Consider the following 15467-nt stretch of genomic DNA (forward strand, 5'->3'; position numbering starts at 1 on the left):
GGAAGAGAATGATAAAGGAAGATGAAATTATGGTCCTTTAAGAAATAAAGGATCCACTTCTGGGCATTTACCCAAATGCCAATAAACAAGGACATACTAAAGCTACTACCACAACCATGTTCATTGTAGCATTATTTACCATAACTAAGCAAGGGAACTAACCCAGATGCCCCTCAAAAAATGTTTGGATCAAGAAGATGTGGTACTTATACACAATGGAATTCTATGCTGCCATCAGAAAGAATGACATTGCCCCATTTGTATGAAATGGAAAGGCTTGGAAAAATTATATTAAGTAAAGTAAGCCAGACTCAAAGGAATGTTCTCCCTCATTTGTAAAAATTCTCCTAGTAGAGAATCATAACAGCCCAAAAGCTATGTACATAAGGCCATATAAAATGAGGCTAAGCAAAATGAACTCTAGGATATGGAAACAAGAAATTTATGTTTGTGATCATTGTTCTTAAGGTACTATGTGAAGTTATTTCTTTTCTCTTTTTTCCCCTCATGGTTTATCTAATATTTTCACTGTATCTGACTTTGGTATCTGGTATATTATATATACATTTATTTGTTTATTTGAAATAGGGAATACAAGATGATTGGAAGAGGATGGAGTGCGGGAAAACATGGGAAGGGGCATCAATGTTCAGAAAGCAATGTATCCACTACCTGACATATAACTGTAACCCCCCTGTACATCAATTCCCCAAAATTAACAGCTGATAAGATGTGGAACCCAACCAAATGCCCCTCAACAGAAAATGGATCAAGAGTGCTTGGTTAGGCAGCACATATACTAAAATTGGAACGATACAAAGAAGATTAGCATGGCCCCTGCACAAGGATGACACGCAAATTTGTGAAGCGTTCCATACTTTTAAAAAGAATAAAAAAACAATAAAAGAGAAAATGGATCAAGAAAATGCAGTATATATACATCATGGAATTTTATGCTGCTATCAGGTAGAATGATATCATCGCTATATTTGTAAGCAAATAGAAAGACTAAAAAAATCATTTTAAAGAAAGTAAGTCAGAACCAAAGAAACATAGGCTTCATAATTTTCTGCATTTGTAATAATTAGTATATGTCTAGGATTTAACCTAGCAGAAGATCACAATAGCTCAATAGCTATGAGCATATGACCCTATAAGATGATGCTTGAATTGGTGCTGTAGCTAAACAGATAGGGTGGTAGCCTTGAGCTGAATGGCTGAGGAACAAGACTCAGGCCCAGAGTTCAAGTCCCACAACAGACAAACAAAACAAAACAAAACAAAAAGATGATGCTAAGCAAAATGAACTCCCAGATATTGAAACAAGAGGCTTTTCTTCGTGGTTTCTGTTGTTGATTTTTTAATGTACTATGTGAAATTATTCCTTTTTAATTTGTTTTCCCTCCTATGGTTTATTCTCTGCTGTCACTGTATCTGATTTTGGTACCTGGTGAATTTTATATATGTGTACTTGAATTAGGGAAGTGAAGGCAGATAACACAATGGTGAGACAAAGGATAAAACCAATGTAACAGTGATAATAACAAGGTAATATGTTGGAAAGGAGTGCTACAACATGAGGGGGGCTGAGGAGAGGGAAATTGGGAGAAAAATGCATGAATGGGTAACTATGTTTGACAAGAAATGTACTGACTACCTTGCTTACATAACTGTAACCCCTCTGTACATCATTCTGAGAGTAAAATTAAATTAAAAAAAAAGAATTCTGAGTTCATGACCCTATACCTCAAAATTAGATGAAGAGAAATTGCTATGTGTAGACATATTCTGGTGTACCCTGAAGCCTTTTAAACCACAGGACACTTCAGGGAGGGTTCTGAACCCAGGGGAATACAATGGTCTCAGAAATAATAATTCAGAAACAAGGAAGAAGCTAAAACAGAAGAAAGGTTGTTTCTTCAGCTTATGTGATGGTCAAGATTAGGAAAACCCAAACTATTGTGGCCTATGTCAGGAATTTGCCACAATGATAACAGCATCTGTTATGGTTAGTGAGGGCAAAACATGCATCTAAGGAACTTGATACAGAATTTCATGGTTTGTCTGAATTATATATGTGCAAAACTGTATTCACTGCACATTTCATATTTCTGCTTTCTGCATTATATGTAGTTTATCTTAAACAAAATCAAACTACTAGACCTAAACTTTTAAGTAAATATCTAGAAAATAAAGAAAGCTGGCTCAGTATTTATGGAAACTCATCCTTCTCAAATAACAGTGTAAAATGTACCTAGGAAGGGGTGGAAGAATTAGGAAGCTGACCAAGAACAGGAGGAATCATGAGGCATGTCCCTCTCTAGGACACCCACATTAGATCTCTCTTGCTCTTCTTGATCACAGTGAATGTCATGACTCTCAGGAGAGGCCCCACCCTCCTGGTGCGTCTTTCCACCTTACCTGTTAGTGTGTCTCTCTCCACTGCACCCACCAGGTCATTTGCCTATTTCTCCCAGGGGAGGAGCTTCCCTGCGAGTCCCACATAAGAGCTCAGCTCTCACCTTGCCTGCACTGAGCAGGACTGCTTCCTGTGAAAATGAGGTGCCCTGCTCAGCTCCTGGGGCTGCTCATGCTCTGGATCCCAGGTAAGAGCACAGTGGAGCTGGGGAAGGAACCAGGGAGGGGTTGAGTTCTGTGTCCACTGCTCTCCGTGTGTGCTGTGTCTACACATGAGATGAGCAGATCTGCCTTCCTGGATGCACATGGGGCACATGGATCTATGTGAGTGAGGAAGATTCCAGGGAGAGCAAAGATATGTGTTCTGCCTAGAACTTGATAACGGGAAGGGGTGGCAAATTTTAGAGCCCCTTTGTTTCTTACGTGTGTGTGTGTGTGTGTGTGTGTGTGTTGTGTGTGCTTTCATAATGTATTTTATGAACATTTTATATAAAATGTTCATAAAAATTTAAAAAATTATAACCAAAGATTATAAGCAAAATTATGAAAATCGCACCTGATGCTTGTAAATAACCATGTCCTCTTGCAATTAACCCTGTCTCTCATTTTAGGATCCAGGGGGGATGTTATATTGACCCAGAGTCCACTCTCTCTGCCTGTCACCCTGGGAGACACGGTCTCCATGTCCTGCAGGTCTCATAAGAGCCTCCTATATAGCGATGGAAACACCTATTTGGAATGGTACCTGCAGAAACCAGGCCATTCTCCACAACCCCTGATCTATGGGGTTTCCAGTCAAGAAACTGGGATTCCAGACAGGTTCAGTGGCAGTGGATCAGGCACAGATTTCACACTGAAAATCAGCAGGGTGGAGGCTGAGGATATTGGGGTTTACTACTGCTTTCAAAGTATACATGTTCCTCCCACAGTGATACAGCCCTGAACAAAAACCATCCTGCTTGTGGGTGGGGGGCACAGCTGCAGTTGTAGCTTTGTTCAGCACAACACCTTTCCTGAGTGATTGTCAGAGCAAGAATCTAGAGAAGTCAGGATAGCAACTTATTGTTGAGCTCTCTGAGCCATGACTACCTTGCTGCCCTTCAGAAATATCCCAGTGAAAGCCATGGAGTGGCATAGGCAACCACATGTCTTGTTCAGCTGCTGCTGATATGATATTTCATAATCTAATAGAGTTAATCCTCCTTCTGATCCCACCTGCTTCTCTGTCATTTGCCAATCCCATTTGAACATTACAAATTGGATTGTATTCGGTAATATTACGAAGAATTGTTTTCAAATAAGTCTCATCTTTGGCTGTAGTGGTGGATTTACCAGCTCAGTATTAGCCTAAGCTATATTGAGATTTCCAGGCAGTTTTGGTTACATAATGAGATTCTGTTCAAAAAAGGAAAAAAAAACGATCAAGACCTAAATGTATTAGACATAAACCACATTGTTTTCATAACCATTGAATAAATAACTAACCACATCCTATGTATGTATACAACCCTGTGGGAAGGCATTAGTTCAGTCTCATTCTCAGGCATGGAAGAACTTTCAGTGGTGAGTAGTCATCAGAAAAGAAAAGAGATAGATGGCATGAGAACTAAAACCTGCAAAGAGCCTGTGAGCATTGAACAATCCTCTCTGCTATTGGATGGAACTAAATCTAGAACTGCTGTTCCCATGTACAAATGCATAGTGTGTCAAAAGCCTGTGGGTGTGAAAATACAAGAAACTAGGATTTATCCCTAGCATATCAAAAGCATGTCGAGTTTTCTCGTCTAATGGAATCCTATGTGTTGTGAAATATTTGATGCAAAGGGATTTGATTGGACTTGCTCAAAAAGTACACATCCTGAGCACAAGAAGTACCAAATATTTTTCTGTTTTGTTTTAAAAAATAAGTTTTTCCTATTCCAAGTATCCTAGTTCCTCTATGTAGCACTTACCTTCCCCCTCCATAGACATAGTGGAGTAGCGTTCTACACTGCTTTCCTTATGGAGTGGTGGCAGGGAATCATGATAGCCGATCCCCATTCAACACAACATCAACATGCGGAGTGGTGAAATACATTACTTTAGAGGAGGCCCCACAGCCTCCATGGTTGGTATCATGGAGACAGAACATACAGCACCTGATGACCAGAAGACCCAGCAGCACATGAATCACTGAGGCACAGCAGAGACAGAACCATAGCCCATGTAAGAGATATACATTGAGGATGAGTTTTCAGGAATGAGGCAAAATATTCCCTGTCAGTGGGGGATTTCTACATGGGTCCCCCCACACAGCCTTTCTCCTGCATCAGATCTCAGCAAATGTCCCATGGGAAAATGGCCTGATGAGATATCATGGCTTGTGAACCTCCAAAGCTCAGCTCACTTCTCTTTCTTCACTTGACTTTGTGTCCAGGTAAAATCTTTTTCCTAGGTGCAAATGTGGCAGCTATGATAAGCAATGTGATTAGCTAATGTCCCTCGTGCAACTACTATGATCATTAATGTAGTCTGGAATTTTAGATCATGCAGTCTATACCTTGTTCATTGCTTCCTAGTGATATTAGCATAACATTCTATTATATACATTTTATAATTTTGCAGTGCTCAATTTTGAAGAACTATTCTAAGTCCCAATGATATTCTTGCCAGAAAATGAAAGTTCTTTTGATATTTAAGGCAGCTGATGTTTTAGAGAGGGAAAATTTAATAGTGTGTGATTTTAAAGTGAATGAATGTTCTGTGGTCTCTGGAAAAAAGAACACTCACATGGTATTGTCAGTTACCTAAAGTTAATTTTATAGAAAGTAGTTTTATTGCAATTATGTATCATGCCATTCACAGTCTAAAGATAGTTAAATGATCAGGACAAACAACCCAAGGAAATAATCTCTGTTTTATTGAATTTTTTAACTTCAAAGATATGGTTTATATTTCCAATGTAATTGTTTACCTGTGCAGACAAAATAATAGCAAATAAACATATGTAGTAAGCATTTGGCCATATATATATTTCTTCAATATATATATGTATTTATAAAAATATGAGTATGCTAAGTTCTGCTGATCTCACTCAATCACCCACCTGAATTACAAGGACCCTACACACGCATCTCAGAGCTGGACGCTCATTGGGAACCTGAAGGTAGGGACAGTCCAAAGCACTAATTACCTGTGTTAGGCTGACATCTGCAATGCAACAGCAGCAGCTGCAAAGAAGCCCCAGTGGACATGAGAAACCTAGAGTTGGCTCCAGTAGAAATGCCTGAGGATCCTAGAGAAGCAGTCAAGTGAAGGCCCAGTCACAAGTGCAGTCATCCTGCCTGAAGAAGCAGAAACCAAACAGTGGCCAGAACAACCTGGTAGCCTCTTCTTTGTTCTCTAAGAGAAAAAACTTGAGAAGGAAGTGGCTGATGAGTTCTCCATAAAGGTACTGGCTAGTATCGTGGAGGTGGGGAGGATCTGTCAGGATCTTGGGAGGGGATCTGTGCATGCTACTATCTCTAGTCCACTAAGGACACTTTCTCATGCCTGGTCCCCGTGACTGTCACTCATCATGTGTGAAGACAACATCAGAGCTGTAGATATTGGAAATGGACAGTGATTAAAAGGGATATTGGGAAAAAGTAGTGACTAAAAGGGAGAAATAGGGCCTGGTGTTTGGCCTAGTGATAGGGTGCTTGCCTAGCATGCACAAAGACCCAGGTTTCATTCCTTTGTATCACATACATAGAAAAAGCTGGAAGTAGTGCTATGTGACTCTAGTGGTAAAGCTCTAGCCTTGAGAAAGTCCAAAGACAGTGCTCAAGGCCTGAGCTCAAGCACAGGACTGGCAAAAATAAATACATAAATAAGTAGATAAATAAATAAATAAAAGAGAGAAATTGATTTATAAAATTAGAGAATATTCTACTAGGCTATTATCAATAACGTAGAATAGTGGTAGTTCTGTAATGAAAAGGATGAAATCTTTATTTCTTTAAAAGTACAGACAAATTAGACCTTCAAGATATAAAGCACATTATATCTCCAACTAAATCAAATACATATTTTTATGTAATATTCTTTCTGTGACCATAATTATATGGATTACTTTAAAACATCTTATTAAATTTAGAGAATAAAAATCTGATTGTTTTCATTGATGAAAAAGGATGAAAGTACATATCAGTAGCAAAAAGAATCCTGAAATTTTTGCAAATATAAATGATAAACTCATAATTAGTTTTAACTCTTTACTGCTGTTATAAAGGTGATATACACAGGTTTTACAGCTACATAAGTTCAATAAACAGTGGTTTTTTGACAATGTTACCACATTTATTTTCTAAAGTTGGTACAAGAAGAAACTGAAAACCATATTAAAGATATCATGAAAACATTAAATATTACAACTCATGAGATTCAAAATTTATTCTGATAAAAGCAAATTATATAACCATGAATTCCTACTTAATAAAGAGCAGAGTTTTCAGATTAAATTTGTATTTGAAAAGCTAACTTCATTAAAAAAACAACTCTGGAAGACTTGAGATTTCTTTCGTGTACCAAAATTCATTTAAAACATATAGTTTCAATAAATGTGATAAAAGTTATCTGAGAACATAGGGCTTACATCTGTAATCCTAGCTCCACTGGAAGCTGAAATCTGAGAATTGTATTTTGAAGCCATTCTGAACTCTAGGAAGAAAAATATACATGAGACTCCTTTTAAGGTCCCTGGTCTAGGGCCTGGGCACCATTCTGACTTCTTTTGCTCAAGGCTACCACTCTACCATTTGAACTACAGCCTAGTTCCACTTCTGCATTTCATGGACTTTAATGCTGAGATAATTCCACACCATGATCCTCATATCTCAGCCTCCAGAATAGTTAGGATTATAGATGTGATCCACCAGTACTCAACTAAGAATCTTATCTCCAATTAATCATCACAAACCAGTAGTGAAGAGATACTTCAAGTGGTTGAGTGTCAGCCTTGAGGAAAACCTGAGGATAACCCAAGTGCTGCTAAAAAAAAAGTAATAAAATGGATGACCAGGTAAGAAAAACTACCTAAAGTAGTTCAAAGAGAAAAATTGTAAAGATATTTCCTAGGATTCCATTTGAAAGCCCAGGGCCTTGAACAGCTGAGTGGCAATGCATTGGACAACAATGTCACTCTTATCAGTGGTTGCCTGAAGGCCAAGTGACTGTGAGACAGCTATGCTAATAATTACCAGCCTGGTTGTTACAATACCATTAATGAATATTGATGTTAAAATGTGCTGTCTCAAAATTGGCTGTGGCTCAAGTGTTAGTGTGGTAGTCTTGAGCTGAAGAGCTTAGGGACAACACCTAGGCCCCGAGTTCAAATCTCACAATCAGAAAAAATATATACTGTCTCACATAATGAATACTAGTTGTTTATGTGTATTTCAATTTGTTTTAAAAAATTTTAGCTGAAGTATTTTCCATGGCACTCATTACATTTCAAGGGCTCAAGAGCCATATGTGACTGATGACTGATTAGACAGCTCAGATCTAGGCATTGTCATTGCGGAATATTTTGTTGGAAGATATTGGGCTGGGTAACAGGGGTAAGGAACGCTCATACTGAGGGATGACAGGAGCGGAACATTATTTGATACGTGCAAATCAGACACGTGTGTGCCTGATGTGCTGTTCCACCACCCATAGTGCTTTGGCTGAGTGACAATTTTGTATGGCCAAGAGATGATGAGGATGTTGAAAGAGATGACATCGATCAAGCTATTTTGGATTCCTAAACTGCCTTTGTCCAAGTACTTAAAGGTAATAAACAATTACAATTAAGTAACTAATTGCATAAAAAAGCAAATGTTTCTTGGCTGAAACAAATGTTTCTATCCCTGGAAATATTAATTTGATGTTTCAGTATATCAGCTAAAGACACACATCTTTCTACCTCTTGGTAACAGCATTGGAGAATTACAGTATGTGTGCACGCGTGTGTACACTTGTGTGTGCATGCAGATGTGAGGGATAGAGAGAAATGAGAAAGATGACCACGGATAGAGAGACTAAGATGAATGTAAAGAAGAACCATGTTTGTGTTTGGGGAGGAAATCCATTATGAGGGGCAGAAGGAAGGGAGAGGGTGATGGAGTGTAGGTAACTGAAGTACAGTATAGCCATCAGGATTTAAAAAAAAATCATCAAAAGAAGATAATAGGGGAATAAAGTATGAGGTGGTAAGCATCACCAAATAAATTGTATGTGTGTATGGCAGTTTAATAATGGAACTCCTTTGCACAACTTATGCTAAGGGAGATGTAGAGGAAATGGAAGAATTGGTGGCTGGGCAGAGCATAAGTGAAATCCAGCGTCTGTAATCTTAAGATGCAATGTCACAGTCTGACCACGAGATGGCAGGCTCCACATTGCTCTCACAGAGCTGCCTATCTGAGACTACAATGGAAATAGAAATCTGTCTGCTGTCACCAGCGATGCCACCAGAACCCTGAACACATGAACAGCCCATAACATAAATTTGCAGTTAGGCAACACCTTCTAGCAGAATGGATTTCGGGGAGAAAGCCTGTGCCCTTGATGGTTCTGAGCCAAAAGCATGTCATCACTTCTATCCCTGCCTTCTCTATAGGTACCAAAGCCCTCTCTAAAGAGTTGTGTCCCACAGTGTGTGTATGTTTGGAGAAGTGTTCTGAAAAGAAGAAATGCATGTGAAGGTTGGGAGGGAGAGAGTGCAGTCATGAAATTCAATTCATATTCTACAGAATTAAGGAAGCTGACAAAAAAGATGTGTTAGGGAGGGATGGGAGAGAATGATGGAAGGAATGCTGTTTATCAAAATACATTGTCTTTATAAACTGCTTTCTTGAGTGGCAAATCCTGTATACAGCTCCTGAAAGATACATTTTAAAAGAGAAGTCGTACAGGATAGAGCGAATTTCATATCACCACTGCTGTTGGAAGAAAAGGTGGCAAGGCACTCTGTCTCATGCCCAGTTTCCAGGCATCAAGACTTGGGAGGACATGAGAAGAAAGAACAATCTGGGTGGACAGCTCTTGCACCTCCCCAACCTCCAGAACTTTGAGAAAAGAAATTCCATTATCTCAGTAGCATTTCTCTTGCTATTTTGTTTCCCTATGGCAGTCTAGGCAAACAAATACACCAAACCAGCTCTCCCTGTGCAGGGTCAGCCTCAGGAGTTGAGCTTTGGGCATGGTGTCCTCATCTTGATAATCTCCCTCCTGCTGCTCTCACCAGGGTGAGGAAGGCCTCAGATTCCACCGTCGACGTGTCTGCAGTGAGCGTGAAGGTTTCCTTATGGATGAAGGTATTGGCCTGTTTGGTTATCTGAATAGAATGGCGTTTACTAATTAACCAGATTGATCAGTACTGATTTTACTTCTCACACTTCCTTGTCAGTGCACAGTTCCTGGGGTTGCTGTCTCTAGTTCCTCCCTGTGTCCTCAGGGATGGTGATCAGCAAGAAGACTAACCAGCAGATGCTAAGCTTGTTGTCTCTGTGACACCATGCCTACTGAGGGGAGCCTGGAGGCTCTGGACTGTGGTTATTCTGATCATCAGCAACATCATTGCCTCTGAGGCACAAGGACCAACTTCTGTCCCCATCAGCAGGGGGCAACCTCACTCCAGCTGCTAGGAAATTCTTCTCAAATTTCTCTCTGTCTGAAAGTCTTGTTGGCCTTAAATTCACAGGCCATATTCCCAAACCAAGCAGAGATCTGTGGTTCCTTTTGAATAATTAGAAGTTTGCCTTCATTGTCACCATGAGGCACAGGCTTATTCCAACCTTATCAGTGTATCTTTCCTGCAGATCACTCTGCTTTCTTTCTCGTTCTTCAGTTAATTTGGAATCAAGGCAATATTTAAAATGGGACACTTCTTTAATAAGCTGTCCTCAATAGCATCCTTCCTCTCATTTGCTTTGTAGGGCATCAGCTGTGTTCTCCTAGGTCTAGAAATGAGTATCTTTCATAATGGGAAAGAAACATAGTTTTGATCTTCTGTGATTAGTTGAAAAATTAGACATATCAGGAGTGAGGGGCAGGTTGTTATTTTGAGAAAGTTCTTGGTTATCAAGAAAGAAGAAGGAAGGTCAGACTTTACCTCTGAAATGTTTTTGAGACTGCTTTGAAATCTGAGAATTGTATTTGATGAATATTTGCAGAGACACTGCAACCCTCTTGAGACTATGAGGCATTTTTCCCAATCTCAAAAAGATAAAGAAGGAGTTTTGGTCCTTTCTGCTGGCACAAATCTGCAGTCAGCTCCCAGATTTCAGACTACAATGTGTCATTTAAATCGTTGCTAAAGTTTCTCCTTCTTGCTTTCTTAGTTCTTTTTTTTGTGTTTATCAATAAAATTTATCTTTGACTTTTCCTAAAGCAGTTTTGCAAAGGAGTTACCATTTATCAAAGTAGTTTATGAATATAATATATCTAAAAGACATATAACTTATCCCAAAGGGCACATAAGAAGAAGAACCTGACTGAATCTTAGAACGTGCTTTTCGAGAGTAGATATGAATTAGCAAGCATATATAAGCATGTTTTAAGGGAGAACGAGTCATGCAATCCAAGATGTTTATGAATTTTTTCCTGAGTTTTTCTTTTCATCCTAAGTGGGAAATACCCTTTTATTTATCTAACTCCTTCCAATTCCACTCATTATTCACAAAGACTGTCATTAAGGTACAGAGAAATCATTTACTGAAAGGTAGCTAAGTTTACCCATGGTAGAGAGACTGGTTACACCTTGTGAACTTTGGGGGAGTATGTGCTCTCCTGGTTTGAGCTGGGGAATCTGGGGACTTGGAACCTATGCTGAGTGACATTCAGAGAGGAGCCAGCCCTGCAGCTGTGCCCAGCCCTGCCCAGCCCCTGCTCATTTGCATGTGCCCAGAGCTCAGCCCACTGCCCTGAGCACTTCTTCAGAGTCTGCCCACACCCTGGGCAGCAGTCAGTCCAGTTAGCACCCAGAATGGACATGAGGACCCCTGCTCAGCTCCTGGGGCTCCTGCTGCTCTGCCTCCCAGGTAAGGCCCAGCTCCTGCTGGGCATTAATTCAGCCTAGGACATCCAGAGCTGTCTGGAAATTCATGGAAGACCTCTTGTAACATGGTTAGCAAGGAGGATAATTGTTTTTGTGTTTCCACTCCCAGGTTCCATATGTGACATCCAGATGACCCAGTCTCCATCCTCCCTGTCTGCATCTCCAGGAGACAGAGTCACCATCAATTGCAGGTCCAGTCAGAGCATTGGTAGTGCTTTAAACTGGTATCAACAGAAACCAGGCGAAGCTCCCAAGCTCCTCATCTATTATGCAAAGAATTTACACTCTGGGGTCCCATCCAGATTCAGTGGCAGTGGATCTGGGACAGAGTTCACTCTCACCATCAGCAGCCTGCAGCCTGAAGATGCGGCCACTTATTACTGTCAACAAGATTATAATTACCCACCCACAGTGATATAAGTCATAACATAAACCTTCCAGGGAAGCAGAAGTGAGAGTCTGGGCTGCCCTAGCTGCTCTTCCTGCTGCCTCCACTGCTGACACAGCTTCCCACATGCAGCCAGTATTTTAAAGTCACTGGAAAGTATCGGAGGAAGGACATGGAGGCATATGGACATCCTCACTCTCTGTCTTCCTGCTCCTTCTCAGCATCACACACCTGACAATTCATCTTCTGACTTACAAAGGACACAATCTCTACTCATTTGTCATTCATGTTTGTTATAAATTTGAAGTCAGTAATAGCCCATCATAGATTTTTATGTCTATGTAGTTATGTTTCTATCTCTAAGACTATATCTATAACCTTGGGTACCCAAATATTGAGTCATTGTTCTTGTACTGTTTGGATCTAATATCCACACAAACCCTTAGCTTAATTGTGATTATATTCCAAAATGTATGTGCCAGTGATTGTATTTAGAGATTTCCATACTTATTTGTTAAACATATCATTTAAAATATTATGTAAAAATCAGTGTTGATAAAATCGTAAAAAATAAATTTGCAGGCAGATGGAGAAAAGAAGCCACAATAGGTATAACATAGCAGACTTTTTAAAGAAAAATAGCTTGTGAAATGGTTTTTTGAAAAATAATTTTGTAAACAATTTTAGTCATTAAATTTTTCGTATAATTTTTGTTGCCACAGTTTATATTTAAAGTGCAATAGGATATGTAGCTGTGTGCACACATTGTGCAATGATCTAAACAAAACTTGTCAAGTTAGTTCATCATATTACACATCAGTCTCTTATAGTCAGGTTTCTGATTTCTTCTGCAAATATAGTATTTTAATAAAAACCTCATTTCATATAACATGTTAACAACTAGTGTATTCTCTCATAATCAGATAATTCATTTATCTTTGATCCTGAATGTCAAAATCAACGCCATGATCTCATCGTTGAAAGTAGACTGGAATAATTAATTTTAGTTAGGTGAATAAATATCAAGGCAAAAGAATAAAAATTCTGCATACCTGTTTAGGAATTGTTTTCCTAAACCAGAAATTTTTTTCCTGTTGCTTGATCTCAGGGTGTTATTCAGAGCAAATGGACAAAGCACCATTGGCTTTCAGCCAGGTTCAAATAAGTCCACACATAGAAATACAAAAATATATGAGAGGGCCGGGAGTTTGGCCTAGTGGTTAAAGTGATTGCCTAGCATGCATGAAGACCGGGTTCGATTCCTCGGCACCACATACATAGAAAAAAGCCGGAAGTGGTGCTGAGGCTCAAGTGGTAGAGCTCTAGCCTTGAGAAAGTCCAAGGACAGTGCTCAGGCCCTGAGCTCAAGCCCAGGACTGGCAAAAAAAATATATGAGAAAGGGTATCAATGTTTGTGATGTAATGCATTTTCTACCTAGTGAATATAATCTAACCCTTCTATTAATTACAATAAAATATATGAGAGAAGAACAACAAACACAAAAATAAAACTCCTGTTTTCATAAAAAAAGAAATTCAAACATATGAAAGCATGTGAAAAGTAGGATATATTTAAAACTTTTATAGAAACATGTAGTAGGTATAGCTATGTAGGGACTCATGTTACATTAATTTGTCAGAATTATCAGAAAAGTGTCTTTTATGTGCCATCTAGATATACAGAGTCATGCACTCACATTGAATTGTTCAGATAGTATTTTTAATCATAGAAATATGTATGTAAGGAAGGGAGGAGTTAGATTGAGAAGATGAAAGATGTTATAGCACTCAATATGCATTGCATGTATAAATTGACATGTTAATGGTCACTTATGTACAAGTCTTTATAGATAATGACCATATACTTAAAAATAAGAAATGTGAATGAAATTCTCACATATCTTTCATTTCATCTCTGTCCAGCTGCTTAGAATTGAATCTCTTAAGGCTTCTAATCTCATTTGAGGTTATGCATTTAGAAGAGCTATCATCTCATTCAGAATATTATAGGAAATCTGAGAGGAGACTAGTGGTGGGAAATGCCTGTCCTGAAGAGACTGTGATAAGAGGAGTTCACAGCTAAGGACCCAGTGAAGACATGGCTCAACTCTCAGAATATATCCAGGAAGGCTTTGCCTAAGACCAGGTTCACATGTGCCTCTTCCTGTCAGCAACTTATAACATAGCAAGAGCTTCAGTCAGTCTCAGTCCATGGAAAATGAGGTATTTGTACTAAATCTGGAACACTTCTCAAAAATCTTTACACAAAGGGAGCAAGCACAGCTACAGATGGATGTGATATTGTTTTCTTTCTTACTCAGGATTTGTCCAGAATTCAGAACCAGCAGTTGCAGCATTACTGAGAACATGTTATAAAGTCAAAAACTACCTCAGACTGCTGTGTTTCTGGATCTTTATTTAGGACGTTTGACCTGTGCAAAGGAACAATAATGTTTCCCTGGTCAGTTTCTGTAATATTTTTAGGCACCCGATCTTATGAAGTCTTTGATCCATTTGGAATTGATTCTGATGTAGGGTAATATATAAGGATCTAACTTCAGTTTTCTGTGTATGTATAGCCAATACTTTCAGCAAAATTTGAAGAGGCTGTTTATTTCATCCTGATTTTTTTGTTCCTTTTCTTTCTTCTTCTTTTTTCTTTCTTTCTTTCCTTTTATTTGTTCTTGCTTGCTTGCTTTCATTCCCTTATCAGTGATTAGTTGATCATAATTCTGTAAAATCATTTCCATGTCTTCAGTTCTATTTCATTTGTCCTCAGGCTTATTTATGTGTCATTACCAAGCTATTTTTATAACTACAGCTTTATAATAGAGTTTGAAGTCTGATGTTGATATTCCTTCAGCACTCTTCTTCCTGTTAAGGATTTTTCTTTTTGCTATCCAGTGTCTTTTATTATTGTATAGGACCTTTTAGATCACCTTTTCTGTTTTATTAAGGAATGTTGTTGGACTGTCCATGTTTACATCCAGTGTTTCCTGGGTAGAAGATTTTCCATGTACTTGGATTGTATTTGTTGAGATGGGTATGTTTCTCTATCAATAATTTCTTCTTCATGATTATGTTCATTAAAATTATGTTTATTAATGAAACATCAATATTGTATTATATTTATTAATATGTTTTCCAATAACTTCATTATTACATTTATTAATAAAGTGTAAAATCTAGAAAAAAGAATGTTATTACGATATTGATGGGTATTGCAATGTTTCTGTAGCTAGCATTTGGCAATATTACCATTTTCACTTAATTAATCCAATGCAAGAACATTAGAGGGTTTTCTACTTTCTTGAACCTGCTTTATTTTCTTTTTTCACACCCAGATGATGAATGGATCAGGAAGATGTGATATGGAATTCTATACAGCCATTAGGTTTTAATGCTTTCATTTCTTTGTTAATTCTGAGGGTTTTTAAAATTATTTTTGAGGCTATAACTCAAGGAATCAGGCTTTCCTGATTTCTGCCTCCCTCTTCTCATTGTTGCCATACAGAAAAGCTACAGATTTTTGTGTGCTAATTGTATACCCTGATACATCTCAAGCAAATCCAATGAGACATGGATGAAATCTTATTCTCC

The 15467-nt window shown here is 38.6% G+C and overlaps 1 non-coding gene, 1 pseudogene and 1 gene segment (V, D, J or C); all 3 read left to right on the plus strand.

The window, feature by feature from the left end:
- The first annotated feature begins 775 nt into the window (after positions 1 to 775).
- LOC150060364 (U6 spliceosomal RNA) lies at positions 776 to 882 on the plus strand. The gene has a single exon (XR_016536329.1). It is a non-coding gene; the product is annotated as a U6 spliceosomal RNA (small nuclear RNA).
- A 1675-nt stretch (positions 883 to 2557) lies between these two features.
- LOC150060365 (immunoglobulin kappa variable 2-30-like) lies at positions 2558 to 9933 on the plus strand. The segment is given in 4 exon segments: positions 2558 to 2606; positions 3030 to 3237; positions 9668 to 9737; positions 9859 to 9933. Coding segments are annotated over 4 exon segments (402 nt in total).
- A 1464-nt stretch (positions 9934 to 11397) lies between these two features.
- LOC150060366 (immunoglobulin kappa variable 1-39 pseudogene) lies at positions 11398 to 11899 on the plus strand (annotated as a pseudogene). Its single transcript, XR_016536302.1, has 2 exons — positions 11398 to 11462; positions 11589 to 11899. The product of XR_016536302.1 is annotated as an immunoglobulin kappa variable 1-39 pseudogene (transcript).
- The last annotated feature ends 3568 nt before the right edge of the window (positions 11900 to 15467 follow it).

Source organism: Megascapheus bottae, chromosome 7 (genome assembly GCF_031878675.1).
Source record: "Megascapheus bottae isolate mThoBot1 chromosome 7, mThoBot2.hap1, whole genome shotgun sequence".
In the NCBI taxonomy this organism is placed as follows: Eukaryota; Metazoa; Chordata; class Mammalia; order Rodentia; family Geomyidae; genus Megascapheus; species Megascapheus bottae.